Consider the following 27,818-nt stretch of genomic DNA (forward strand, 5'->3'; position numbering starts at 1 on the left):
AGGAGCCGCTGGCGGCCGAGCCGGGCCGTCGCGCCGGCGCCGCTGGGAGAGGCCGGCGCGAAGGGGAAGGGGCCGGCGGCTGCGGCGGCCAATGCGAAACTGGCTGGTGCTGCTGTGCCCCTGTGTGGTCGGGGTCGCGCTGCACCTCTGGCTGCTGCTGAGCTGCCCCGGGAGCCACCCGGCAGGTAGGAGAGGGGCGGCCGGCGGCCGATGCCTGGGGCACCGAGGCGGGCTGGGCTCCTCCACCCTCTCTCCCCAGGCGAGGAGAGGTCGGGGCTGGCGGGGCAGGTAACGGGGCGGGAGGCGAGGGGAGAGCCGGGGGAATGCTGTGCCCGCGGGGTTCGTCGGGCGGGAGGGAGCGTCTCGTACCGTGGAGCGGCGGAGAGCGGAGGCACCGGGCGCGGTGGTGGTGCGGGGCTGGTGCGGGGCAGCAGCTCCCGCTTCCGAGCGCCTCCTGCGCCGCCGGTGCCCTCCCGCTCCCACCGAGGCACGTGGGGAAGAAATTCCCACCGATGCTGCTCGTGTCGCGTCATTCCCGGTCCTAGGAATAGCTCTTCGCACTGCGCCGTGTTTGCCTCAGCGGGATTTAAAACCCCTGTGCTGCAAAAAGCTATTCATAGGAGCGGGTATCATCCAACACAAGTGAAATCCGATCCGTGAGGGCTTACCTTGTGCTCCTTGTAAAATGAGGTGTAGTTTTCAGGCCACAGATCCTCATGCCTGAGGAAGCGGTCATCTGTTGGAACAGAAACTTTTGTCAGCTGCCCACAGGTGCTCTTTGACGATATTAGAAAATACTGTACAAGAACACGTAATGGTGTTTTTCTACTTGGGGTGTGCTTAGAAGTGCTTACTGACCCATTAGCCTGTTCGCTAATGGATCCACACTCTGAACTGGTGCCTGTTTCCATGCAGGGTGTGCACAGCTGCGAGGAAACGAGAGTCTGCTGATTGCCAGTGGCAATTAATAGTGCAAATATACCAGAAGCAATTGCACTATTGCATAGTTTGAAGCTGCAGGGTTGTACAGTTGTCTGTCTGTATTCTGGCTTTTGCATATCACATCAGCATCTGTCACACTTGAATTATAAAAGAAAGGGATATATAATTGTTGAACTTCTAGCCTGATGCACATTTGAATTGCCTGGTTGGTTTTCTTAATCTTTGACAGTGCTGCTTCAGAGCATTAATTTGGAGTTAGAAGTAGCAGTGTGGAATCTCATGATGGCCTTTCCCATGTAAATGTGTTTTCCACTAGTAAAGATTTCTAAAGAAAATCCAGACGTTTCTCAGTTGGTGTTGGTGTGAATAAGTGCTTTAGGTCACTTAAATAATCACTGTTAAAGGTATTAGCAAAAGTAGGAGTAACACAAATTTGTAAAAGAGCAGCTTCAGGAACTTGTATATTGAGGTTCTCTCTGTTGCTTACTGCATGGATGAAGTGTCCCAAGGAAACTCCAGCTAGAATTAATTTAGAATGATTTACACAGAGACCAAAGACTCAAAAGGATAAGGATTGACTCTGGTTGAGTCGCAACATTCAGGGTGGATCCCCTTGCTTTTCAAACTCCTGATGGAGCTTAGGTGCAGCTAAGTCCAATCTTGGTCTCCAGCTTCATCAGAGGTTTGCATCTAAATGAATTAGCAGCACTTAATCGATGACTAATTTACAAAGTGATTTTCCTTTCCTAAAAGTGAGTACAGAGGGTGAGAAATGATAGGAAATCTAGGTATATGTTTCCTCCAGTACCTCAAAGTATCCATAAATTGTTGTAATTATTTTTTTTTTTTTGTAGTCTTTGGACTGGGAGTGCAGGGACTGGATGAAGTACATGCATTGTACCCCCTGGTTTCTGTCAGGTTTAGGGGCAGGATTTGAACCAAAGGACCACACACAGCCGACTACTGGGCACCAAGCTTGGATATTCAAAATATCAAAAGCCAAAGTAGTTCCATTGGGATCTTCCACTGCAAAGCAAGTAGACAACATTCGCTTCTCGCCCAGAGCCATAAATTAACTTTTTAAACTTAATTAATTGTTATTCACCAAACTCTTGGTTTGGTGAATAACACTTGCTCCATTCACTGCAGTGGTTTTAACTCTGTGCTGTCCAAACTGTACACCCAGCTTCTCTGTGTCCTGTTGCATTAATATTGAAATTTGTGCTCCTGTATCTGTGTGGAATTATGTCAGTTGTTGAGGGCCAACAGGATTCGCTTTAGTGATGGGTCTGAGCTCATGTTTGTAGGAATCTGAGGGAAGCAAAGAATCAGCTTTCCTCAGTTTGCTGCCATCAGGGTCATCCCATATGTTCCCATCCCATTCTTCAGGGGATACAATTAATTTCTTAACCTATACAATGTCAGGAGGATGGAAAGCCCACGTAACCATAAATCTGATGTTTTCCTCCAACTTTTTTTTTTCTAATTTTCTTCCTTTAACTGATTTTGCAGCTGCTCCATTTTCAAAGACGGTATTAATTCAGTTGCCTGTAGGAGTTTTATTTCTTCTTTTAGGTATAGTACCCTTTTATTGTTATTCTTGCTATCTTGATAAGCAGCTTCTAACCAGGTTCCTAGCATTTTGTAAATAATTCCTTTTCCATACTTTATCTGACAGCCACCTTCAGCTGTCATTTCACAGCTGTACAATCATGCCAGTTAACACAACCCTGTTCTTCTGAGAATTTGGAACTTGGACTTATTCTGTGCTTTCCTAAGTAATCTGTGCTTCTGTTTGACATCCAGTCAAATATGCCAATTTGTCACAAATGAGTGGTTTAGGCTGCTTAAAGAATCACCATCAAAGGTAGTAGCAAACCCAGGTATCACCTGAATTTAACCTGAGCTCACAACTAAGCACCTTGCAGCCAACTCAGTTATTTCCTGCTGCCCCCCACCCCTGCAGTGGGATGGGGAGGAGGATCAGAGGGAGAAAAAAAAAAAAAAGGAAAAAGCCCTCATGGATTGAGAAAGGAAGGAAGAATCAAGTTAGAATTCATTTGGAATGATTTGCACAGAGGCTGAAGATGCAAAAGGGTAAGGGAGTCATGAGATTCAGAGTGGACCCCCTTACTTTCTAAACTCCTCATGGAGCTGAGGTGCAGCTAGGTCCAGTCTTAGTCTCAGACTTAGTCTACAATCTAAAGGATTTAGCAGCACTTAATAATTGACTAATTTAACATTGACAAAGTGATAGGATTTACTGTAATTGCTACAGTGACTTGGTTATACATCCCAAACAACAACATTCATGCTATACTGGCAGAAGAGTGTCTAAGTCAGCCCACACATGCATGCACACTGACACAAAGAGATATATTTATATACAGGGATTTATGGGTATCAATGTATAGAAGTATACCTGTTAAAAATTCCCCTGGAGTTCAGTGAAACACTCACTTCAAATATCTTGGCATTTCCCAGTGGGAAAGAGTTGAGCCTCAAGGAATGTAAGGTTTCAGTCCAGGACCTCTCATCAGTTTTGGGTGCTGATGCTCAGAACTTTGCAAACTGGAGCATCTGTGAGCTCCGAGAGACATCCTGCTCAGGGAGTCACTGGCATCCTGCATAGCCTGCTGTGGTCCAGGAGAGCCAAAGGCTTCACTCAGGACCACTTCTTAGGGTTCTTCAGATGTTTGGCTTTAGTCATCCATAAACTTCAACCCTGAGCCTTGGTTGGTAACTGCTGGAATTTTCAAAAATCCAGTGACTATGGAGTCTGTTCCACTCAGGGTACAGTTCAGGTAAGGAGTGTTCCAGGCCTGTCAGGGGATGACTGACTACTGCTGCTGTCATTCCCTCCTTGGTCAGGCAGCAGGAGTTCCTTCCCATGGTCAGTGTCACCCTCACCTTACCCATGGTGGGGCTGGTGCCTGGACACTTCACTGCCCAGCTCATTCCAGAGAGGCTGATGGGAATTTCTGAGCTCGAGCAGCCCTGAGGAGGGGGAGGAATGCGCCACTGGGAGGTTGGGAAACGAGAGAAGCAGCTTTGCTCTTCAGAGTTCCCCTGTTTCAAGCAGTTATTATTGGAGTTGATGTTCTTTGCTGTAAAACCATGCTGCATTGGATAGTGTTAGGAGAACTAGGATTTTGAAGAAGTGGGTTTTTTAACCCTGAAAGAGCAAGTGTATGGTTTCTGTGCAGGGTTTATTTAGTTGTAAATAAATGCTATTGTAAAGTTACTGTTGAGTAATGTACTCATGCTGAGGGGAGGAATAACGATGCCTCCTCTAAGATGAGAACATATGTCATCCGTAGGAAAATGCTCAGTACTGTACATGTGTTGTCTTTTTGTAGGCACAATCCTTGCATGGTATTTAAGGAAGAATCTGTCTCTTGGCCTTCAAAGTACCACAAAATGTACAAGGTGTAGGTATGGCTGCCTTGGCAGAGAAAGAAGGATGAGCCAAGGGACCTCAGATGTCTTCTGTGTTGTATTTTTTTTATTATTCAGAGTGTTTTAGGAACATTAGTGACTTTCTATACAAAAAAAAGAAATGTTTTAAAATTTATTAAATTTCTTAAAAGGCTTCTTGAATCTGAAGCTACTTACGAGGATCTGGTAGTGCCTGATAAAGCCAGTCTTGTTTCTCTTGAGTAATTTTTTTTTCCTTGTTTACTACTCCAGCTGCTCTTTACTACCTATCACCTGGAATCCCTGGTGTGAATAAAAAGTAAATCTTATCTTGGGGCAGTGTTTTGCAATAGCTGTGACATAAAAATGCGTAATTTGTATATTCTCTGAGATTTCTGTGTAGTTGTGTACAATGGTTGTGTGCTATCTCAACAGCTGCAGAATTAGCTACCAGTAGAGGTCAAAGACAGAGTGAACAGCAATTCTGTATTTGAGGAGTTTAATTACCTCCCAAATAATCATCACCACACATTCAAATGGAAATCTGTCAAAAAGTTGATAACCTGTTTTAGTGATTATTTACCTTGGCTTCATTGACTCACTCACACAAGATTGGAATAGACATTCCCAGCCATCAGTTGTGCTTACTATTTCTATTAAGCAGCTCTTGGTTTCTGTCATAAAATGGCAGGTGGGCAGCCTACATTTATTTAGTGAGTGCTCAGGGTGGCTTTTTGTCTGTTCACTTGGATTCCTGGCAGTCATAGGAAGAGGCTGTTCCAGAGGCTTGTTGTCCTGATTAAAATTATGTTCTCATTTCTAGCCTAACCTTGCTTGCACCTGGTTTATGCCATTTAATTCTTAAGCCTTTCAGTCAAAAGGGTCTTCGTCCTCCTTCAAGTATGTCTTCAGCATGTAACATAGGGGTGAAAGGTGTCTGTTTTAAACCTTTGCTTTTTGAAGTTGAGCACTTTAGGTACTTCTAACTTGTAGTGGAAAATAGAAAACAGTTCTAGAAATAGAAAATATTTCTAGAAAACAGTTACGTTTTTTATCTATAGGTCAGATGGCTTTAAATGTAAGCAGTGTTCCAGTCTTCACTCATTCCATTTTCTTCCTCTCTAGGAAGTACCTTTGTAATAAAGTCTTCCTTTTAACCACCCCTTGTGAAAGGCCTATAGTTTGCCTGCATTCTTGGCCCTCAGTTGTGTCTCTCCCTGTGCAGTACTCAGACTTTCCCTGTGCTCATGATCACATTTACCTTGGTGTCACAGAAGATTGAGTACACTTCTTGTAGGAACTACTTAGTAATTTGAGAAAAATAAATAGGATCAATCCTGAGACCAAAGGCCTTTGTTTTAGTGTCCTGTTTTCAATGGCTTCCTGCTTTTTTTTTTTGTTCATCAGTTAATGAGACTGTAATTCACACTTCTGAACAAGATTTGTGCAGGAACATGCCTTTAGCTTTAATTGAAATCCTTGTCTAACTGGTTACAAACAAGTGCTATCCAAAGAAAGTTCATGAGTAGGAAGCTTAGTTAATTTTTTGTAAAAGTCTTAGATAAATGCTAATTATAAAATGACCTCAGAAACTTGAGAAGGAACAGACAGACCTGCTTTTAGCACTCCAGGTGGATTCGTTGCTAATTGTGTGTTTTAATTGATGGCACAAATCTTATTGAGTAGGAAGTTACTCAGTGTCGGGCTTCAGCTACAGGGACTAATCAGAAAGCCCCACACATTCTGGGGAATCTGCTGCTACTTTGCTGATGCTGATGCCCTTTAAGTTGTTATTCCTGTTACGTTTCTGGGGGGGGGTGGCAGCTAAAAATTGGCCCATTTGGATTTGTGAGAGTCAGTCTTCTACTAGTGAACAATTATGCAACAGATTAAACCCCAGCATTTTCTAGAGTCTGCTTGTATGCCATCTGTTGTCCCGTGGCACAGCATGTACTTCTTCAGGCACTGGCCTAATGGAACCAAAATGTGGGAACAAGCTATGAGGTGAAGTTTTGCTAAAATATGGGACTTTCTTAAGAAAGAATGTTGTCTGAAATCTGGTAGTCCTGTCTGTCAGGGAGTAGCCTGTTTGGTCACCAAGTTATTTCATCTTTTGTAGGTGTGTAAAGACTTACAGACTGGGGGCCTTGGCAACTGAACCTCAGCAGGTCAGGGTTGGCATTGGCAGTAGATGTGCAGTCCTGCCTCAAATGCCACTTGTCCCTCACTCTTCATCTGATGGGCACAAAATAAGCTGATGTTATTTTCCAAATTAATGCAGATTTTTTTTTAGGGTTTTCAGTTATTCTGTAGACAGATGTCTGAGACATTGTGAACTACTGATGAGTAGCACTGGCATTGTATTTCTGTATTTTGGCACTGGAACAGGGGGCAAAGAGGCCAGTTCTGCCAGAGTTGGCTGAATTAAGGTTTTCAACAGTTATCCTGTAAATTGCCCGCTGAGTAGAACAGCCAGAAGAGAGCAAGCAGCCTTCCCTGGGAGCAGACTTTTGCTCCATGGCAGCAGGGATTGGTGGCTGATTTTCATCAGGTAAACGTGCTATACTCTGCTTCCCCTGCCCTGCCACAACCCCAGCCCTTCCCTCCACAAAATAAAAAAAGAAAAGGAGGCATCAGTTTGTGTTGAAAAAAGATTTTGCTTTGTTTCTTTTGACTTTTCTACTGATACTTTGGCCATTGTTCCCAGTTTTGTCTAGAAATGTGCAAGTGTTATATAATTAAGGTGTTTTAGGGTATCATCATTCCACCACTGTTACTACTGCCACTTGGCAATTCAGAAGGACCCTGCTGTCCTATTTCTTCTAAGGAATGCTGTTGATGTAAAACAAACAGAAACCTCTGCCTGCAGAGGTTTTGTTCTTTGAATCTGTAAATCTTGTTTAAAAGTGCTTTTTCTTGCCTGCCTCCCAGAGCACTGCAGAGACCAGGGGTGCACATCTTGGCAATTTCTAGCTCTGGGGTGAAGTCGGTACTGCAGGGAGGTCAGGCAGCTCTGCTTGCAGCAAAACATGTAATGCAGATGAGCTGTAGCAGATTACTTTAAGTGAAGTAGATTAAAAGGGGGAGAGAGCTGCTTTTGCTCTTCGGTTTGTTCTTTTTCTGTGCGTGTCAGCATTTGTGAATACAAATCTTTATATTGAGTTAATTCCTTCCGTTGTGTTTGTTTGGATCTTTCGCAAAGCAGCAGAGAAGAAAAAGGTATTAAACCTCAGGAATATGGCTGCAAAATCACAGGAATAGGCAGAGATAAAAATGTGTGGGGTTTTTTATTTTGGAGGAGTGTTGCTTATCTTATGAAGTGGATTAGTTGAGACTATTCTAAATAACTTCTGCTTGGCCTACTTAGTTCCATTCATTGATTTATTCAGGAAGAAAAAAAAAGAAAAAAGCTGCATTGGTAGCAGAAGATACAAAGCCCAGCTTTCTGTGGAGTTTGCTTATTTTAGCTGTGTCCAGTGGAGGTGCTCTGGTGCCTGATATTGCAAGTAAGCCTACACTGCTGTGTTTCTCAGTGCAGCACTAATGAGTCTTTTCTTTGTCCACTCCAGTTGCATGAAATGTGGAGACTTAGTCACTTTATGGACTACATATTATGTCAAATTTCACTGAAAATAACTGGCAAATTTAGTAGTTGATTGGGGACTCATCAATAGAAATATGTTTAGCAAGACTGTGTTTGTTGACAAAATCAAGCTAAATGATCTCTCACTCTTTTCATCTCCTTATAATGAAGCAAATATAATTAACAGCCTAATTTGACATTTTATTGAGAATCAGTCTCATGGGAAGAAGAGGTGCATGTTCATCTTTGTAGTTTGGGGTTTTGAGAAACTTCAAGAGCTGTTGGCTGCTGCTGAGGTGGTTAAAATGTGAGCAGGGTCAGCAGAGTGCCTGTCAGTGGTGACCTCTTTGCATGGCCAGCTCAGCAGGACACACACCTCTGCATCTTTAGTTGTGTCTTCTAATGGCACAGCTTTGTACTCTACATATGCACTTGTTGATTTTTCCCTGTGTCTCTCCCAAACTTTGGTCTGTTGCTGGTTCTCAGTCAAGCCTGACCGGCACTTTCACCCATTTCATGAAAATTGGTGCCTGAGAATCCTGTGAAAGCTTCCTGAAGCTGATACTGAGGTGAAAATCTTTACCAATAAAAGTACAAGTGTGGTCAGATGTCAGAGAATTGTGTGGAAGCCAGTCCTTACAAATGTCAGAGCCCAAGAAAGCTTCAGTGGGAGCTTACCATGAACAGTGTGACACAAGGTACTGATGGACTGGACTTGGTAGGCTTAGAGCTGACAGAAGTACTGCTGGCTGCTGCTTGCTTGCATGTTTTTGTAGGTTTTGCTGTGGATTAACAGGTAGGCTTTGTGTATTTATCTCAGGTTCTACTGAGAAGTCCTGGTGTGAGTAATGCAACCAAGGTGCAACTTGGAATTAGTAAGGGTTCAAAAGCAAGGTAGGCAGTGGTAGTGTGACCTTTGGGTTGGAAAGCTTCCTGTCCTTCTCCATACCTTTGGTCTGCAACACTTGAGGGTTTATAATGGAATGTGATATGTAGCTTTTTTCTTTTCCTTTTTTTCACCCCCTTCACAAACTACAGAATTTACGTTTTTTTCTTGTCTTTGAAATCAGAAAATATAGAGGTGTAATTGTCTTGCACAAGCAGTTCCAGGTGAGAGCAATGGATATGATATGATACGGTCCAACACTGAAAATTTTGGCCTAAAAGTGCACAGAAATAGAATGGAAGATAAATAGCTTTGGTCCTCCATGGCAAGTATTGATTGCTTGTCTAAATTGTCACTATTGACTTTGAGGTCAGCAATGTTTTCTCTTAAATTAGGCTGCATCAGACAATATTTTTGCTCATATTGGAATTATCCTTATAAATTAATAATAGCTCTAGTTTTTTCCCTGTACTTCTCACTTTATCTACCTTTTTTTAAATAGTGCAAGTTCAGAGAAACACATATGACTCTATTTTCCTGAAATCTTAGCATTATTCCTATTTTTCCATAGAAGTAGAAATCTTTACTAACAAGCAAAAAAAATGTTTTGTCTGTTTTGTCAAAGTAAGCTTGCTTTTTAAAATTTTTTATTTTCAGTGGTTTTAAAAGTAAAATTACATAACTCTTGGGACAGAGAAGACAGACAATCTTCTGAATATAGACCACTGCAATGCTGTTCTAAAAGCAATAGGATATTAATTCTGAAGCATCTGTTACATTAACATTGTTCCCATGTGGATGGTTCATAAGGAAAAGCTTCATTCATTTTAAAACAGAAACTAATTAAAAGTATATTTGATTTGAGTAGCTTATTTTTAGTTTGTCTTTTTTTTTAATTCATTCAAGCTAACTTATGCTATTCTGAGTCAAGTCACTTGTGCCCTTAGTTTTATTTTTCTTTAATTTTGATTTAGTGGAATGGTTCTGCTTCTTGTTAAAAATGATGTCTTAAAAAAGAAATCTGTGCAAACAGTACCTCATCTGCAATCCACAAGTCTAGTAGTCATATTAGACCTGTGAACTTTATACTGGAAGGCTTGGAATTTAGGCTGAAGAATAATCAAAGGATTCATGAAGAACAAGGGAAAAAAGGGATGTGTAAGCAGGAATTTGCTATGATGTTATACTTTATAAACATATGTCTGTCTCATGTATCTCTGCTGTCTTGGAGAGTTGGTAATTCTTGGCCATGTAATGCCCTATGAGGACATGCAGAGCCTCTGAATAAATTGTATTTACCTGCATAGAGGAAAACTAAATTGATATTTTGATTGAACAGTGTGTTTGACTTAAAAGTTTCTTCAGGTGTTATATAGGCACTAGATTTGCTGCTCTGTAATAAACAAATCTTATTCCTAAACCTCGCCATCAACTCAGTTATGGTTGTTGTTGTAAGAGGTGCAGCAGTAACTTCAGTGAAAAAGTGAAGACTGTAACAATGGCTCATTGCTTGGGATTTTAAGTCGTTCTGAGCCTAAATTGAGGGAAGCTTCTCTTAATAGGTTAATGTTCAGCTTAAGTAATTGATAATCTTGTAGCTGCTTTCATTTAAATCACGGTGGAACTTAACCTTCTTAGAGAAAATCAGTGTTTGCATACTTAGAACTAAAATGTTTAGTGGGAAATAGAATGGGAAAGGTTACCTGTGGAAACATCACTCTGTAGTTTTTCTGCTTTTGCATTGTTCTGAGAATCAATTCCAGAGCAGTTTTATTTGGCTTTTGGAAATAGTCCTAAAGAACAACAACAAAAAAATCTTGTTGAAATCTTGATACTGATTCAGCATGGAACAGAGCAAGACCATGGCCTCTCCATTGCCTGCTGAACACTGACAGTGGGATATAAGGCTGGATGGATGTCTGCTGGGATTTGGCACAGCAGTTTTTGTGGCAGATGCTGTGAGCTCCTAGGTTAGTGAGCAGTGTAAAAGAACCCATCTATTCAGCTTCAAAGTGGAGAAAGGGAATGCTGGTACAGAAGGTGGAGTCTGGATAATAAATCAACTCTTTCTAGTGGGAGTTCACAATACAGACTTGGCAGTGTTTTTGGTCTCTTAATTAGATTCTAAAAAATCTTGTCTGTGCTATATGCAGTTGTTTAAAGTGCACTCACCACTTACATTTGTCTTCTTTATCTGCAGCCCAATGAAAAACATAGTGAGATGAGAGGGAAGTAATCCTTTGCTAAAGTTAAATACAAATCTGTCTTAACTCTAGGATGTCGGATAGATTAAACGAAGCAAATTCACTTTAGCTACTTGCCTGACTGTTTACAGGCTCTAAATCAGAGCTTCTCAGGTCTCTATCTGGTCATAATCCTGCTTGAAATCAAGTTCAGGTTTCATGATCTCTAAATTAAAACAGCACAAGCTAAATCCTGGATTACAAGTATTGGCAGTGGCATCCAGCTTTGAATAAAGCCAGAGCATCCCTGTGTAGGGATGTAACACCCTGTGTGAAGGCAGAGTGGTATTCCACTTCAAAAGGTTAGAAATAATGGTCCTTGAGATCCCCCACTGAAATTGTGAGGCAGAAAGGTGGTCCCAGCAACTTTAGGAAGCAGAGAGAAAATGGGCATGTGAGTGAAGGTTTTGTTGTATTGAAAATGTTTCTCTGATTCTGAACCAAGAATGCAAAAGTAACTCTGCTGCTTGTTTTTAGTGTTTCAGTTCTCTTGCTTTTGAGATGTCCTTTAATCACAGAATTTCAGAATGGTTTGAGTTGAAGGGACCTTAAAGAGCATCTAATTTCAACTCCCCTGCCATGGGCAGGTATGACTCCCACCAGACCTGGTTGCTCAAAGCCCCATCCTACCTGACCTTGACCAATTCCCAGGATTGAGTTAGCCACAACTTCTCTGAGCAACCTTTTCCAGTGTTCTACCATCCTCTGAGTAAAGAATTTCCTCCCAACATCTAATCTCAGTCTCCCCTGTTTTAGTTTAAAACACTTTCCCTTGTCCTATCACTATCTGCATTGCTCCCCTCCTTTTTGTAAGCCCCCTTTAAGTACTGGAAGGCTGAAATTAATTATTACTTGCAACTCATGCTTGTGGTAATATGTGCATAAAGTAAACACTTGTCACTTTCTCCTTGTAGGTCCGCTGTCCCTCTTTCCTCAATGGAAGCTGAAGCACTATGATGTTGTTGTGGGGGTTTTGTCAGCTCGACACAATCACGAGCTCCGCAGGGTTATAAGGAGCACTTGGTTCAAGCACCTGAAGGAACATCCTGCCCTGAGCCAACGGTAACCTTCACTGTTCTGGGGTTTGGCCAGGGGGGCAGGGCTGTCATGCTGAAATATCTTGATTTAATAATTTTTGGTTTAAAGTGTTTCCTAGTTTATTTGTTTGTTTGTTTTTTAGCATCTTGTATTCTGATAGATTTTTTAGAAGTCTGCGTAATAGTATATAAGAATACTTCTTGCCTGGGGCTGTAACTACTTTTTGTACACTGCTGTTTGCTTTTGCAATTATTTGCCACTGTTTATTAGTGATGTATAAGCCTTTCTGGTTTTTGTGTTGCAATGTATGGTGTGCAGCTTGAATCCTTGGTAATCCAGGATTTTTGAAAGCAGGCAGGATTGCATTTGGCGAGAGAACCACAAAAGCTCTTGCAAACAGCCTCAACTGTAAAGTTCAAGTTTATTTCCCACTGAACCAGGTGCACCAAACTGCTGCAGTGTGAGTGGCCCTTCCTGATTGCTTGCAGAGACCTGACAGTGCACAGACTCTACAGGTCTGTTTTTGCTGAGAAGCTCTGCAGCAGTTCATCCCCAGAAATGCTGCATCCTCACACCTTGGTACCTGCCTTGCACTGAGAGCATTTTGCTGTTCCCACATTTGTGTCAGCATGCAGCCTGGAGTGCAGCACAGCCACCTCAGTCATCTAAAAAGTGACCTTTCATAGCTTATATGGAGTTCTGGGAGGACATTTAGCTGCTGGGTGAAAAGATAGGCAAAGGTGGATCCTAGCCCTTTGTGCTTACTTGATGTCTTCCTACTATGGAATAACCATGATTGGAGCTGGAGAGGAACCTCTTGTTTTGCTGCAGCTCAAAGCTGAAATATTTCATTGTAACAGACAGTCTGGAATCCTTGTTCCTCCTTTGATGCTCTGTGGTTTTTTTTCTTACTATTTTTTTCATTGACATTTGAATGCATAGTATTTAAACAATCTTGAATTAACTAACAAACCCGAGCTAGCAGGGGCAGGTCTCTGGGATCCTTCAGTGTTGCCTTAGGTCTTTTTTCTGTTTAGTGTGCTAGCTGTCTTGTATCTCATTTCTAGCTGCCAATCTTCTTGTGACCTCATAATGTAAAATGTTAATGTGGATTTGGAATTGAGCTCCTATGAGGGGATTCATGTGGTTGCTCTGCATACCAAGTGTCATTGCTGATTTTTAAGAGGTTCAAAATCTTAACCATGTGAAAGGCAGGTCACGGTGATAAAATTAAGTTTATTGAAGATGGAGGGAGGAGGGAAGAGAACTGGTGTTAATAAAAGCAAATTATTTTAGTGTCCTTGTGAAGTTTATAATAGGTGCGCATGGTTGTGCTGTGCCAGTGAAGGACAGAGAAGACCCCTACTCCTGCAAACTTCTGAACATCAGCAACCCAGGTATAGAAGTTGACTTTTAAAAATTCTGTGGTCTGAACTAGAGCTAGTCATCTTTGCTGAGAGTGGTTTGGGAAGTTTCATTGAGACAGCTGGTCTTGAAAACAAATACCTCCTAGAACTTGTTGCATGACCTTCCTGTAAGTGCTATGTGCAGGCCAGAAAGGGAGAGATTTCTGGGCATGTGAAGGGCTGTCCATTGACTTCTAATGGATTTGCATTTTTCTTGTGTCACCAGACAGTCTCTCCCATATACAATACATTTTTACTTGATGTATGTGTTAAATGAAGTTGGAGAGACAAAATGACCTGGCATAGTGTCAAATGTGAAGAAAGTAGCAAAGTGACAGTCTTGAGTGTCAGATGGACTTCTCTGGTGACAAAGTGAATTCTCTAAGCAAGTCTGGCTGATTGGTTTTTGATTCTCCTTTAGAGAGAAAACAATTAAGAAATGTAAAATGGAGGGAAAATTTAAATACCATACAGAATTTTCTAACTAAAATTGTATATTTTTCCTGTCTCCTTTTGGATTTTATTTCATTCTTGCTCTTTAATACAAGTTAACTAAGGACTGCTAGGTACCTGAGCCATGATTCAACACAAAATGTAATTTCTGTTACTTTCTCTTTGAATGACAACATCCTCTGTTTCTGAGTATAAATGGTACCTCAGGGCTTAGGTAGGCGATAATGCCGAAAGGCAGACAGCTGAATTAAGTGGAGGTGTGTGCCATTTTGATACATGAATAATTATTTTATTATGCTAATATACATGTATTCATGCAGTCAAATAGCATTTTTGTCTTCCTGCTGTGGATTTATTGTGTTTCTAATCTGTGCCCAGTGGATATGTAGGCACTGAGTTGCAATTGCTATTAGCCTGCAGATTGCTGTATCACTGAAATTTTTCTTGCTGCAATCTGCAGCCCATTGTATTTTCTTTCACTCCAGTGTTTGATTATCCTTGTGCACTTGTTAGCCATGCTAATTAACCAGAATGCATTGCATGCAGGCAGTGTGCTTTGTGTGTGTCCAGGAACTATGAACTTTTCTCCCCTTACCTCTGGCCTTTCCTTTTCATTCAGTTTTGAATCAGGAAATTGAAGCTTTCAGTCTCCCTGAGGACATTCCTTCTGTGCTGTCTGAAGACAGAATTGTCAGTGTGAACTTCCGTGTGCTTTACCCCATTGTCATCACCAGCCTGGGGGTATTTTATGAGGCTGATGGGGTGGGATTCCAGAGGAACATCACTGTAAAGCTCTACCAGGCAGAACATGAGGTAGAGTGCTGTAGTTATTTTTTGAAAGCATGATATCTCTTTTCTGTGCATTAAGTTCTTAAAGAAAGTGACATGCTGTGTTGGTGAGTTAGAAGAGAAATACTTAACTGACAAGTTTATGAATTATATTTTTCTTCTGTTGCATTTTAAATTCTCATATACTTATACAGAGGCACATCCTGGATGAAGAAAAGATGAAATTCCCCAAGTGCTATGTGTTAATCTAGATGCTGTTATGAAAGAGCACTTACATTTAATTCCAATGCACAATTTTTTGTTTGTATTTGGTGTTCTAAATATTGATAGTTATTAAGGAATAAAAATTAAGCTATCTAATATATTTAAAATGCTTGCAGAAACATCTATTTGGTGTCTTCAAGCAGAGATGCAGGACAGCTGTAGTTTTTTCTTGTCTGTCTTCTGGCAAGACATTTTAAGATTTCTAGAAACTATTACAATTTACTGGTAATAATCAGACTTCACTGATAGTTTTCCCCAGTCCCAAGCTGTTATGGGCTTGATAGAGTAGCTTTGTGATTTAGAGGGAAAAAAAATTTGAGCAATATTGTTGTATTTGATAGATTACATTTATCTCAGTTTGATAGGCCAATTTCAAAACTTCTGCCTGTGCTACAGTAAACTGTGACTTCCATGATGAACTTCCAAGGAGTTTGGTTTATAATAGCCGTAATAAAAATAAAGTTATACTGTAATCAAGTTCATGTTTCCTAAATTGTAGAGTTCCTAAATGTTCAGTCTGATAATTTACTTCCAGTGAGGGAGAAAAGTTGGTATCATAAGAGAGCTTGGAAACTGTTTTCTGAAGATTGGAATTTGGCAATGCAGAATCTTTTTGTAATTTGTTATTATCTAAGAGCCATTTTATGGCATGTGTAATACAGTAGCACTTTTAATGTGTGTTGTGGTTTTTTTTAAATTTTGTTTTTCCCCATTGTTTACAGGAAGCCATCTTCAGTGCTCGCTTTAGTCCGCCCAGCTGTGGAGTGCAGGTGAACAGATTGTGGTACAAGCCAGTAGAGCAGTTCATTTTGCCAGAGGTATGTGCAGTACCAGAACTGCCAGCAGTTCTTTTAAGTCATCTGGGCAGACTGACTGATAAAACTGGCCTTTGCTTGAGGCAGAAAAGGGCGAGAGAAAACCTCTAGAATGTTAGTTCACAGAATCCCAGAATGGGTAAGTAGATGCTGGGATATGCTGAAATCCAGTATTTGTGTTACAGCATCTTATTATCACAGGTAGTCATAAAGCATAAGCCTGGAAAATATAAAAAATTACTTTGATAAAAAATTACTTTGTCAAATGGTAGCAACTTCAGAAAACTTATCTATTTCTGATTGAAAACTGTACCTGCTTTGATTCTGTGGGAGAGTTTACCAGAACGTGTGGTGCTTCTTTTTCCCTTCTGCTTTCAGACATTGGCACACAAGATAGGGAGGGGAGGATGGCACAGGTTTCTAGGGAACAACTGGAAAAGAGGTTTCTGCATCTGATGTCTTGGACATAACATCAAGATATTGTGTGTTATGTTTGCAGTGACAAGGTTGTTTGTTTTTGGTATAGGGATATGGAACCTACTTGTGGCTGCATAGGAAGGAAGGGGATTTAACACAAAAGAAGAATATCATAGGAAAATACCGTGATGATTTTACAAAAAGGAACAGAATACCATAGGAAAATACCCTGATGATTTTACAGTGAAGGTTTAATGAATAAAGGTTGGTGAAGGAGAAGTCTAGTTAGCAGACCCTGTCAGGTACGAGGAATTGGTCTCAGTGGACCAGTGATCTCTCACTAGATATCTCAGCTACCATTTTAGACAGATTCCCTTAATTTAAGTATTTTCCTGGACTCTTGCTGCTGTTTCTGTAAGTTGTCTTCAAGTCTAGGTTGTTTTATTACTAAAGAAATTGTGTTATGAAAGAATGAAGCAAGAAAAGACTGAAGAGGGAAGAGAGGACAATTTGGGCCAGTTTATTCCCTGATTTATTCCCCTGGCTGTATACTAATGAACGCATTTGGAAATCTGTTAATTTTAAGGGGAATCTGCAGCTGACTGATTGATTTATCATCTTAGCGTTTACTGAATACTGGGCAGGTTGTTAGGCTGGCAGGAGACCTTTCAGGTGAGCAGACCACTTGCAGTATTTTTTGCATATGCTTTGGCAATCTAATTTCATACTAAAATGATTAAGGGTTTATTTTACGTTTTTAAAAGGAATATTGGTTACCCAGTAATTTGGTAGTCTATCAGGTGAGCCTTTCCCCTGTAAGACTTTGTTTTGAGATGCTAAAATCCCAGGCAGTTGTAATTTTGCTATAAATGGTTGCAGTTTTCCTGAGAGGTAGATGGGAAATGCTTCCTTGAGAGAAAGAATATTAGTATTCATATATTTCTTTGTGTGGGCTCTCTTAATCTGATGTGTGTCATGCACTGAATGCTTACAGGGTAACACGATGTTTCTACCGTAGATTAATAGGGCTTAGGCACAGCAGGCAGTCTCCTGTGATGCTCAGGATGCTGAAGCACACACAGTGATTCAGAAGAGGTGGCAATGCCCACGTGTTCCTGTCTGCTTGTTTGAGAGCACTAAATTTAGTGAACTGTTTAATTGTCACAGGATGCTGTCTGAGACAGTGTCTATTCTCTGTCTTTGCACCTTGAGGAAGTAATGGATTGTACAGACTGCTGAAGAGCTTCATTCATGTTGCAGCTGAAGTGCTGCTCTTTCTGCTTGTCTTGGGGAAGGGAAAGGAAATGCAGCATTAGAACAAGCATCTGGCAGGCCAGATTGTGAGAGACAGAATCGATCATTCAGCTTTGGAACCACTGAAAGCGCAGAACAGCAGAAGCACCAGCAGATAACTAAAACAAACAGGGCTCTTACAGACAGGTCTTAGCAGTGCACTTATTTTGTCAAAAAGCCTTGGGCCATTTGCATGAAGATGGGACTCTACTGCACATATTCTGTATTACTAATGGGGAGCAGTTGGAGGAACAAAAGGCACAGCAGTGTTTAACATTAGGAAAGGAGTTTGGCAGGGCTGCATTATGTCAGTTCACTTGTTCGGTATTCACTGTAAATGCCACTGCGCTCTGGCAGCAACAAGGCTGGAATTTAAATGGGGAAAAACAGATGATGTAGTCTCAGGTGTGCCACTAATGTTTTTGCTTGAAGCATTTTCAGGCCTCAGCTTTCATTAACTGGCTTAGAGTAAGGATAGCTGAGGGCTAAAGTCATTAGAAAATTTGCTTACGAGTCTCTCAACCTAGAAAATAATGATAGCTTGCAGCCTTAGGACACCTTACACTGAGGTTCACTGGTAGGAACTGATTAAGACTCCTGGTACATTTGAAGTCAGTATCACTAATAGTCAGTGGTGAGAATTGTAATGTTTCTGCTTGCTGAGGCATGAAAGGACTGTCCTGCTCCTAAAGCACTCTCCTGTTCACTAAACAACTTTCCAGAGGTTGTGTCTATAAAGAGGACACTGAAGAGCCCAATCCCTACAACAGAAACATTGGAATGGGAGATGACAGTCACTGCAAAAAGAGAAATTGAGCCACTAGAAAAAGTCTTAATATTGGTCCATTCATTTTGATAAGTGAGAAATAATTAAGCAGACGACAGAAAGCTGAGTATGAGTCAGCAGTGCCCTGGCAGCCATGAGGCCCAGCCGTGTCCTGATGCTGCATTCAGGCACAGCATCCTCAGCCAGGCAGGAGGGGATTGTCCTGCTCTGAGGCAGCCTCACCTCGAGTGCTGGGGGCAGTTTCAGTGTAAGAAAGAAACTGAACTGTTAGGGAGTGCCCAAAGGAGGGCAGTGAAGATGGTGAAGGGCCTTGAGGGGAAGGCATTTGAGGAGCAGCTGAGGTCACTTGGTCTGTTCAGCCTGGAGAAGACTGAAGGGAGACCTCACTGCAGTTATAACTTTCTCATGAGAGGAAGAGGAGGGGCAGGTATTGGTCTCTTCTCTGTGGTGAACAGGGACAGGACATGGCCTGAAGCTGCATCAGGGAAGTGTTAGGCTGGATATTAGAAAAAGATTCTACCAGAGGGTAGGTGGGCACTGGAATAGGCTCCCCAGGGAAGTGGTCACAGCATCAAGCCAAGAGTTCAAGAAGAGCTTTGTCAGTGCTTGCAGGCAGAGGGTGTGATTTGGGAATGGCCCTGCAGGGTCAGGAGTTGGATAGGATGATCCTTATGGGTCCCTTCCAATTCAGCTTATTCTGTGATTCTGTGAAACAACGGGAAGGTATTGAGCATGGAAGTCATGGCTAGCTCCATTATTAGCTTATAAACCTGGCATTTTAAATAATAGATGAGAGACTTCTGAAGTACACACACAGCTGTCATTAAACACTGAGGCTGCTGCAGATCCTAAGACCTACTTCTAGAGGAAAGCAATAAAGTAAGCTGAACTATAATCTAGACTTAAAGGTGTTTCAGTAGCTGGAGGATTTTTAGAGAAGGTTTCTAGTGTACAAGGAAGATAAAATGGGGAAGAGATTAGAGGTTGGTATAAGTAAACAGACTTCCTACAGCAACAGAGATGCATGTACAAACAAGTTGTTTTTCTGTTCCAACACCCACACTAACAACCAGTGTGTTTCCTATGAAAGTGGGAGAGACAAAATGGAAAGTGTTCATGTAGGAGTCAGGAGTATAACAACCCTACCTTTTCATGAGAGAGAAATTGCTTTAAATTTTTTTAAAAATAAAATTCTACCAATACTCTTACTTGTACCACTTACCTCCTGTTCCTTTGCATGTTCTCAAGGGTCATCATTTTAAAGTTGAGATTAAGTCCTTTCAAATGCAAAAATTTACACATACACATAAATATATATTTTATATTTATATACATATGTAAAACATGGAGTGGCATAGCCTAATTTGAGTGTTAGAACCAGAAAATTTTGAAGTTATTCACTTGTCTTTTCCTTCCTTACTAGCCAAGATGTGAGGTAAGACTTCTGTGAGTCCTACAGTAGCTTGTGATGCCTTTGCTGCCATAAAGGTGGCCGTATTTTTCTTTGAGTTTTGCTGGTGTCAGGATCCAGTCTCTGATCTCTGTTTGGCAGATAACCATGAAAGCTGAGCTTGTTTCCAAATCTGTTTTAATGTATTCTCTTTGTAATGCAGGATTTTACATTTGATTTTTAAAAACTCACTTTGGGTCACCTTTAAATGCTGTTTTGATGATTTTAGAAAGCCAAAGTCTTTTATGCTATGCTTCTGTTAAAAGTTTAATACAGTCTTAATGATTAGTCTTAAAAGAATGATTACATGTTACTGAGTTTCACAGATCTGTTTCATTTATGTGTAATTTATTTTTATGGAAGTGTAAGTAAAACGTTTATGTTATGCGCTCAAGCTAAATCTTGTGTGAAGTTGACTATTGTAAAATAATTTTAATGAGCCCAATCTGTTTGACTTCCATTTTTTTAAAGTCTTTGTATACCTGCATAACTGTATTTCGCTCTCTTACCAGAGTTTTGAAGGTACCATTGTGTGGGAGAGCCAGGATCTTCAGGGCTTGGTTTCAAGAAACCTTCATAAAGTGATGGTGAATGATGGAGGAGGTGTTTTCAGAGTCATTACAGTGAGTCCCCTCGCCTTCCTTTCCACCATGTTTCTATTTTTCCTATAATTGTTGAGAATTTAGCATTTTATTTTCCTGTGTTTCTCTGTGTAAGTCATGAATTTATTTGGGCTTCTCCTTTTGTCTCAGAAGAGAAGTTTTGCTTTGCCTTCTTGCAAAAAAATTACACTTGTAAGTGGCATTTTATTTTGAGAGGAGTGAAGCTGTCATTGTTTTTGTGAGAATGTGAAGCAGTATCAGTATATCAGACATGGCAAAATGTGGGTCAAAAATCCTGTGCTAAAATCCCAACTGATGGGATAAAGTCTGGGTATTTGCTTTTTGGCAGTGTCTCTTTTCATGTCAGGTGGTTGCTTGCCTAAACATCCTGTGTCATTGTAATTTAGCCAGAATAATTTTACATTTTGCTGTCAACTTTGAAACTAGTTTCTTGAAAGTTTCAGTGGTACTGCTAGTTCTGGGTGAAACTTAAAAAAATGCCACAAAACTTTAGTTAAAAATCTTAGTCTTAGTCTTTCATGGCACATGGTGTGATTCTTGGGGTGGTCCTGTGCAGGACCAAGAGTTGGACATCAATAGTTGTTGTGAGTCCCTTCCAACTCAGGTGTTCTGTGATTCTGTGATTATGCCAGTGCCTGAACCAGCAGAGCTTTAAATTAATTTCATTCTTAGTTGCCAGAAAACTTCACACCTTAAAATCAGGGAAAACACATCAATAATGAGAGATGAAATAATCTGTTAATTTTAATTAATCTGTTCCTAACAGGCAGGGGAAGGGTCACTGCCACATGAACTCACAGAAGGAGTGGAGGGAATAGCAGGTGGTTTTATCTACACTATTCAAGGTAAGGCCACAAAACGTAGCATGACATTTGATGTGATGGTAAAACAGGTAATTTAAATTACACTTCTGAGTATAATTTCTGCTGTCTCCATGAACTTAGTCATTCTAGGTTTTCTTTTAGCAGAAACATTTTCTTCCTGGCTCTTTTATGCTTTAAGTCAATATTCTGATGTGGGTCCTTTGCTTGCCTTTTGTCAGCCACTCCAGTTGACTTGCATTCCTTTGTCTTTTTATCTAGACTCTCCTTCTTGTGTTTTGTTACCCAAAATCGAGTTAAAAAATGTCATGTACTGAAATCTTTCCCTGATATTTTTCACACTGTTTTCCAGTTCTGCTGCAGTTAGAGGTACTGTATCACAATGTTTAACAGTATGGACAAACAGTTTCCATCCCTGTTGTTGCCCTTTTACACCTATTTCAGCAGAATGTTGAGAGATTTTAGAGGAGGTCTTTCCAATTTCTAAGATTTTGACCACATAGTACTGGAACCAAGGTATTCTTATTGGTCCAACATAGGCATTGAGAGTGTTATTGCTGTGTTGTTGTAGCTGGGCCTGGCAGATACAATTGGGCAGTCCTGTTGTCTTGCCTGCTGTGTAGGAGCCTGAACTGAGGTGTGTGCTAAAGCCCTTCCATTTTGTTTGACAAACTTTTCTTCAGTACCACAAACTACCTCCTTATCTGCAATATATTTTTAGCTTTTACCTGCAGTTATGTGATGTGGTTCAGCAGGGATCATCGGTGCTACATCACAGCAATGCCTATTTGATTATATTTAGCATAGCATTGCTTGTGTTTATTTTTTATGCTAAATACATATACTTAGGAGGAACTGACAGGGGCCTTTTTACTCTACAGTAAGAGAAACAGTGAGGTCCCAGACTGTTCTTTATATTAAGGAACCTTAGAAAGTTGAATTCTTTTATTACTGAAGAGGAAGAGAATACTTTTTTACTTTAAACTTTTAGTGTCAGGCCTTATACAAAAAAATATTTGTTGTTCTGCAACTTAACTTAAACAATTCTGTAGAAATTTTAAAATTAATTGCAGGATTTTCACAACCCCATTAATTTGAATGCTTCTTCAGATTCATTTTGTCAATGTGTGCCCTGTATGATCCAAGAGAAATGTGAAATAATATGCATCTTTGTTTAATAATTATTCTTTCTGTTTCTTTCAGAAGGTGATGCTCTTTTAAAAAGCCTCCATACTCGCCCAGAAAGGTTTGCAAGTCACATAAAAAACCTTGAGAAGGAAGATGCTTTATTGAAGGAAGAAAGCAGCATGTATGATGACATTGTTTTTGTAGATGTGATTGACACTTACAGAAACGTTCCCTCCAAACTGCTGAACTTCTACCGATGGTAAGTAGAAAAGAAAGCATTTTCTTATTTTCTCGTAGGGATGGTGCTGTTTGTAGTGCAAGATGATCTAGCAGATCATGTTACTTGATAGGTTCCATGAAATACATGCCTTATGTGTTTTACTTCATTGAGTTGTATTTCTGTCCCAGCACTTTGGATGCATGTAGTAAGTAAAAGGCAGTGCCTATAGTTTTTTTAATGCTGACCCTTGGTGCCTCAAATCTGCGCAAGCTGGCAAGACAGGCTTCTGCTCTAAGAGTCCAGGTGTAAAACTTTTCATTTCTCCTTGTAATTTCATTTGTATCTAACTGAAAACTAGCAGTTTTAGTATTTTAAAGGATGTCTTTTGGCCAGTTTGTGTGCTTACTCAGTGTTTCAGTTTGTGGCTGTTGCTCCAGTCCCATAATCATCTTGATGGGCCTTTGCTGGATTCTCTGCCCAGTATGGCCGTGTCCCTCTTGTACTGAGGAGTCCAGGACTGCACATGTTGTCCAGATGTGGCCACACCGGTGCTGAGCGGAGGGGAAGGATTGGGAGCATGTGTACAGCAGGGACAGAAGGCTGATAGGAGGAGTTTTCATAGTGAAATGTATTGTCTGTGTTAAGCAGTAAGTTTCTCTGTGTTATAAAGCAGTAAGTTTCTACCTCTAAATTTGCAGTGATTTCATTATTCTGAGATAACTGTTTCAGTTAATTGATGCTGCTGTGGAGTAAGAAATAGAGTTGACAGTTGTACTTTATCCAAAATTCAGTTTAGTTGCTTGCAAGATTATGCACTTTTGTCACAAATTCCATGGCTATGAATGTAACTGAAAAACTGAACATGCTTTCAGTTCTAAAAGGAGGTTTACATGTCAACACTTAGATCTTTGTGAAAATTTCTTACAGATTAGCAATTTTTCAAGATTTAGTAATAAAAGGCTTTTAAAAATACCCTTCTTGTTGTAAGAAGTTACCCTTACAAATGTTGTAACCAACCCAGCCATGATCCCTAGAATCTTAAGCTGTTTTGGTTATTTTATGTCTCATGTTCAACCATTTCAGACAGGTAAAGATAACACTTTTCATGTTTGAAGGGTGCATTTACAGAGAAAGAGTACGGACAGAGTTGTTTCCACAGATGTTTTTTACCACCTACAGCCTTCTCATTGCCCTTGAACTGTCTCATCCTGAAAGGAGGCTACTGACGTGTAGCCAGTGGCTTTTAACAGCTGTGCCGCCATCAGCATCAGGGATTCATGTTCTTCTGAGGTCAATACTGCTTAAGATGCTTTCATTAGTAAATCCACCATCTGTCCTGGAGAACAAAACTTCAGATTTGTTTTCTTCTGCTCATACACAAGTCCATGTTGTAAGATCATCATAGGACACAGCTGCATCTCCTTTGAAGGACAAGCAGTCAGCCTTGGTCGATAGAGAAAACTTTTAAAAGTCAAGGGTAGCAAAGATGTTCCTTCCCTCTTGCTCCCCCCCACATCCCAAAAACCCCTTGCAGAGCCTGCTGTCTGTAGTTTGTGGTGTGCAGCTCAGCATCTCATCACTTCCCTTTTTGGCTGCAGGACAGTGGAATCAACGAGTTTTGACTTGTTGCTGAAGACGGATGATGACTGTTACATTGATTTGGAAGGTGTTTTTAACAGGATAAAGCAGAAAAAATTGGACAGGCCAAACATTTGGTGGGGAAAGTAAGTTGTTTTTTAAAATTACCTTTAAGAGATAGTTACCATTTCTTTATGAATGGTTTAGTGATTTAAGTCTGTTTTAATGTGGGTTCCCCTCCTATGCCTAAGGAAGCCAGCCTGTAAAAAGCAGGACTACTGTATGTGTTAAACTTTGAATCTCAGAATCAGAAATCAGTCCTTTACAATAACTTTCCAGAGTATGCCTTTACAGTGATTTAAACTTGCTGAATATCTTGCCTGGTTTTAAAATGTGTTGTAGACATCTTTGTCATGGTACTTAAGTAAATAAGAATTTTCCAGCAATATAGCGAAGTTAAAAGTACATAGTACAGAACTATAAATACTACTTTTTGTAATGTCACTAGGATTTTTCTTGTGGGCTTGAGGAAGTGGGGTAAATGAGAGAAACAAAGTTTCTGTTATGGTCTGTACTTTTTTGTAACAGCTGTGAAAGTCAGGCATTGCTACCCACTTCTGCTGTATGAAATAGCAGATCTGATTAATGAATTTTTGACTGAACTCATGAATAAGGAGGATCAAAATAGCCCATATCTTCCCTTCCATCCATGGAATGCATGGCAGCTCTGGTATGAAATCCAATACAGCAGGAAGTGTGTGTTACTACAGCATTCAATATAGCATAATGCTACAATGTGCCTTCCTGTTGCCCTCTGCCCACTGAAGAAAAACAGGCCTTTGCTGCTTTGCTTCACAAATCTGATCCTGCCTGCTGCTTATAAAGCAATTTAGTAAGGTGTGTGGTCAAGTGTGTGAAATAGTTGGTTATCTTGTGATTATCTCAAAGATCTTAGGAGTGACATCTTTGAGTGTAAATTCTTTAATAGTCACAGTCTTCAGGTCAGGCAAGTGTGATATGTAGGGGGCAACACTGAAATAACTATGGAAGTATAAAATGATTATCAAAGCAGATGCTTCTCAGTCTGGAGGGGCTTGAACCTTTCGTGCTGTGATTCAGTGGAGTGGAAGGTACTGTGCCTAAAGTGAATTCAGGTATCAGATGAGACTTTCATTTACTTTGTGCTTTAATATGTCAGCTTCAGTTGAGAATGGGCAGAATCTGATAACATCCCTGCCACTCAGCTGTGATTCCTCCCTTTCGGGGCTGTTGTCTGGGGTGACAGTTCTTGGTAGCTCACTGAAGCTTTCAGCTGCTTGTGCTCATGACTGGAAATCAGCAGTGCTGAACCTTTGTGAAACAGGGGCAGCCCTGCTGCACTGACACAGTTATGTCTCTGAGCTGTGGCTGCATGAAGTGTTTGTGGGGCCAGAGGAGTGCAATAGCAGCCTGTTCCCAAGCAGGGAAGCAGGATGCTTTTCACTTGGCAGTTTGGCAGGGTCCCTAGCGCTGCACAGGGATGCTCTGCCACGCTGGGAGCGTCTGGGGAGGCTGTGCAGCCTGAGACTGCTTCCTGCAGGCCTCTGGAGGGAATAAGCCTTCCTTAGAGAACACCACTGCCAGGAAGAGTTCTTCTGTAATTCAGAGATGGCAGCCTTTGAACATCTCCTTTGTTGAACTTCTTTTGGAAAACAGCTTAGAGAAGGTAGTATTGCTTCCTGATTTTTAAGCAGCCACTAGCTTTAACAGGAAGATGGGTTGCGTAACATCAATCACTGTCTGCATGCCTGCTGGAGGCACTGCCTGTGTGTCATGTTGATTAACCAAAGGGGTTAATTAGCAGGAGACAGATGTGCCTGTTACAAAATAGGTAAGGATGTGTGGGCTTACCTAGTTCAAAACCCAACAGCAAGGCATAGATGCTGAGGACCTGACTGTCAATGTTGCTTTGGCTTCTGTTTTGAAAACTTTCTCTTATTATCCAAGATTGAGACCAAACAACAGTTACAATTTCAGCTTTGTGCCCTAGAGAAATAAGACTAGGAGCCATAATTAGGATCACCTACTTCTTTCTCTCAGTTGTTTATCAGTATTACTTCAGTTATCAATGTTCATAGGTTCCACAGAGGCCTGTCTATAAACATCTCATGTCTAACATGTCTTCAGTTTCAGACTAAATTGGGCAGTTGATCGAACTGGGAAGTGGCAAGAACTGGAGTATCCAAGTCCTGCATATCCAGCCTTTGCTTGTGGGTCTGGCTATGTCATCTCCAAAGACATTGTGCAGTGGCTGGCAAGCAACTCTGAAAGGTTAAAAACGTACCAGGTAATAAAGATTAGTTCAGTTTTTCTGTGTTGAAGTGGTCTGGGGAACCGCATGTACTGGATGAGTCAGAAAGAACATTGCTCAAGTGTTAGTGTTGGGTTCTCCTGGCTCATGTGGGCTTCTGCCATGTTTTTGGTTGCTAGGTTTAGTGCCTGTTCTAATTCAAAGCACAGATGTTTGGGACTGAAAACCTCTGGAGCTGTAATCTTGTTTTTTGTACTCTGTTTTTGTAAGAACAGTGTATTGTTATGGGAAAGGTGGAAGGATTATTTTAATACCCCTGCAGTAGTCTGGCATAGGTTTTTGTAGTTACCATTCTTTACTGCTGGTAGATGATGCAACTCATTCCAGGTCACAGTCATGCTTTATGCTTTCTTGGTGCTCATATCTGTATTTTTTATTTTCATCTCAGGGTGAAGATGTGAGCATGGGTATCTGGATGGCAGCTGTAGGACCCAAGCGGTATCAAGTAAGTCTGAAGGAATCGTCTGACCTTACAGAAAGAGGAGATGGCTGCTGTTCCAAGTAGCATAAAACAGGAGAAAGGGTGGTTTTTTTCTTTAAAAATGAACTGAAATAACCATTGAATTAAAATCCAGAGGGAAAAAAAAAGTCTTTTAAAGATGTATTTAAAAGGAAAACCACAAAACTGCCACAAACCACCTGCAGACTCCATCCCTACCCCCAAGTTCTCTGAATAGGTCTAGAAGATCAGTTTGGGATCTTTGTGTGCAATGTTTGTTGCTAGAAACAATAAACACACCTGATTCTTGGAAGTGAAGATTGTTGAAGACTAGATACTTTCTAATAAAAACTATTGAAATGTTTCTGTCTCTCTTGACAGGATGGTCTCTGGTTGTGTGAGAAGACATGTGAGAGTGGAATGCTGTCTTCCCCCCAGTACTCGCCCCAGGAGCTGGGAGAGCTCTGGAGATTAAAGGAACTGTGTGGAGATCCATGTAGATGTGAGGAAAGATGATGGACTTGCCTTGGAAAACAGGGTAGTGTATAATGATCATGGAAAGGTGTACATTTGGATTCATTCCTGGAACAATAAGAAATACTAAGGTACCTTTTAATGCTGGGTTTCAACTAAAGTATAACAATATTTGCACATCCCTTTTGATAATTACAAGTGGACTGATACTATTCATTTTCTATAGTATAGATATTGATCAGACAAAAACCAAAATGTTAAAGATTAAAAAAAAATCCTTTTTATATAAAGTCAAAGACCTACTTGTAATTAATAAATGCACATAAGAATGCCAACTAGCCTGTCTTTTGTAAATTGAAGCACTACTGATTTGATTCAGTATAGGGCTGTTCCAGGCTCCTG

General features: G+C 40.7%; 1 protein-coding gene across 1 annotated transcript; it reads left to right on the plus strand.

Moving 5' to 3' along the window:
- On the plus strand, nucleotides 1-27,752 carry B3GALNT2 (beta-1,3-N-acetylgalactosaminyltransferase 2). The gene is made up of 12 exons (XM_064708488.1): nucleotides 1-185; nucleotides 11,986-12,133; nucleotides 13,406-13,506; nucleotides 14,588-14,781; nucleotides 15,744-15,839; nucleotides 20,296-20,406; nucleotides 21,173-21,251; nucleotides 22,431-22,614; nucleotides 24,174-24,299; nucleotides 26,320-26,479; nucleotides 26,892-26,948; nucleotides 27,324-27,752. The coding sequence occupies exons 1-12, from the start codon at nucleotides 92-94 to the stop codon at nucleotides 27,456-27,458; spliced, it is 1,485 nt and encodes a 494-aa protein (XP_064564558.1). The 5' UTR covers nucleotides 1-91; the 3' UTR covers nucleotides 27,459-27,752.
- The last annotated feature ends 66 nt before the right edge of the window (nucleotides 27,753-27,818 follow it).

The sequence above is a fragment of the Zonotrichia leucophrys genome, chromosome 3, assembly GCF_028769735.1.
Source record: "Zonotrichia leucophrys gambelii isolate GWCS_2022_RI chromosome 3, RI_Zleu_2.0, whole genome shotgun sequence".
In the NCBI taxonomy this organism is placed as follows: domain Eukaryota; kingdom Metazoa; phylum Chordata; class Aves; order Passeriformes; family Passerellidae; genus Zonotrichia; species Zonotrichia leucophrys.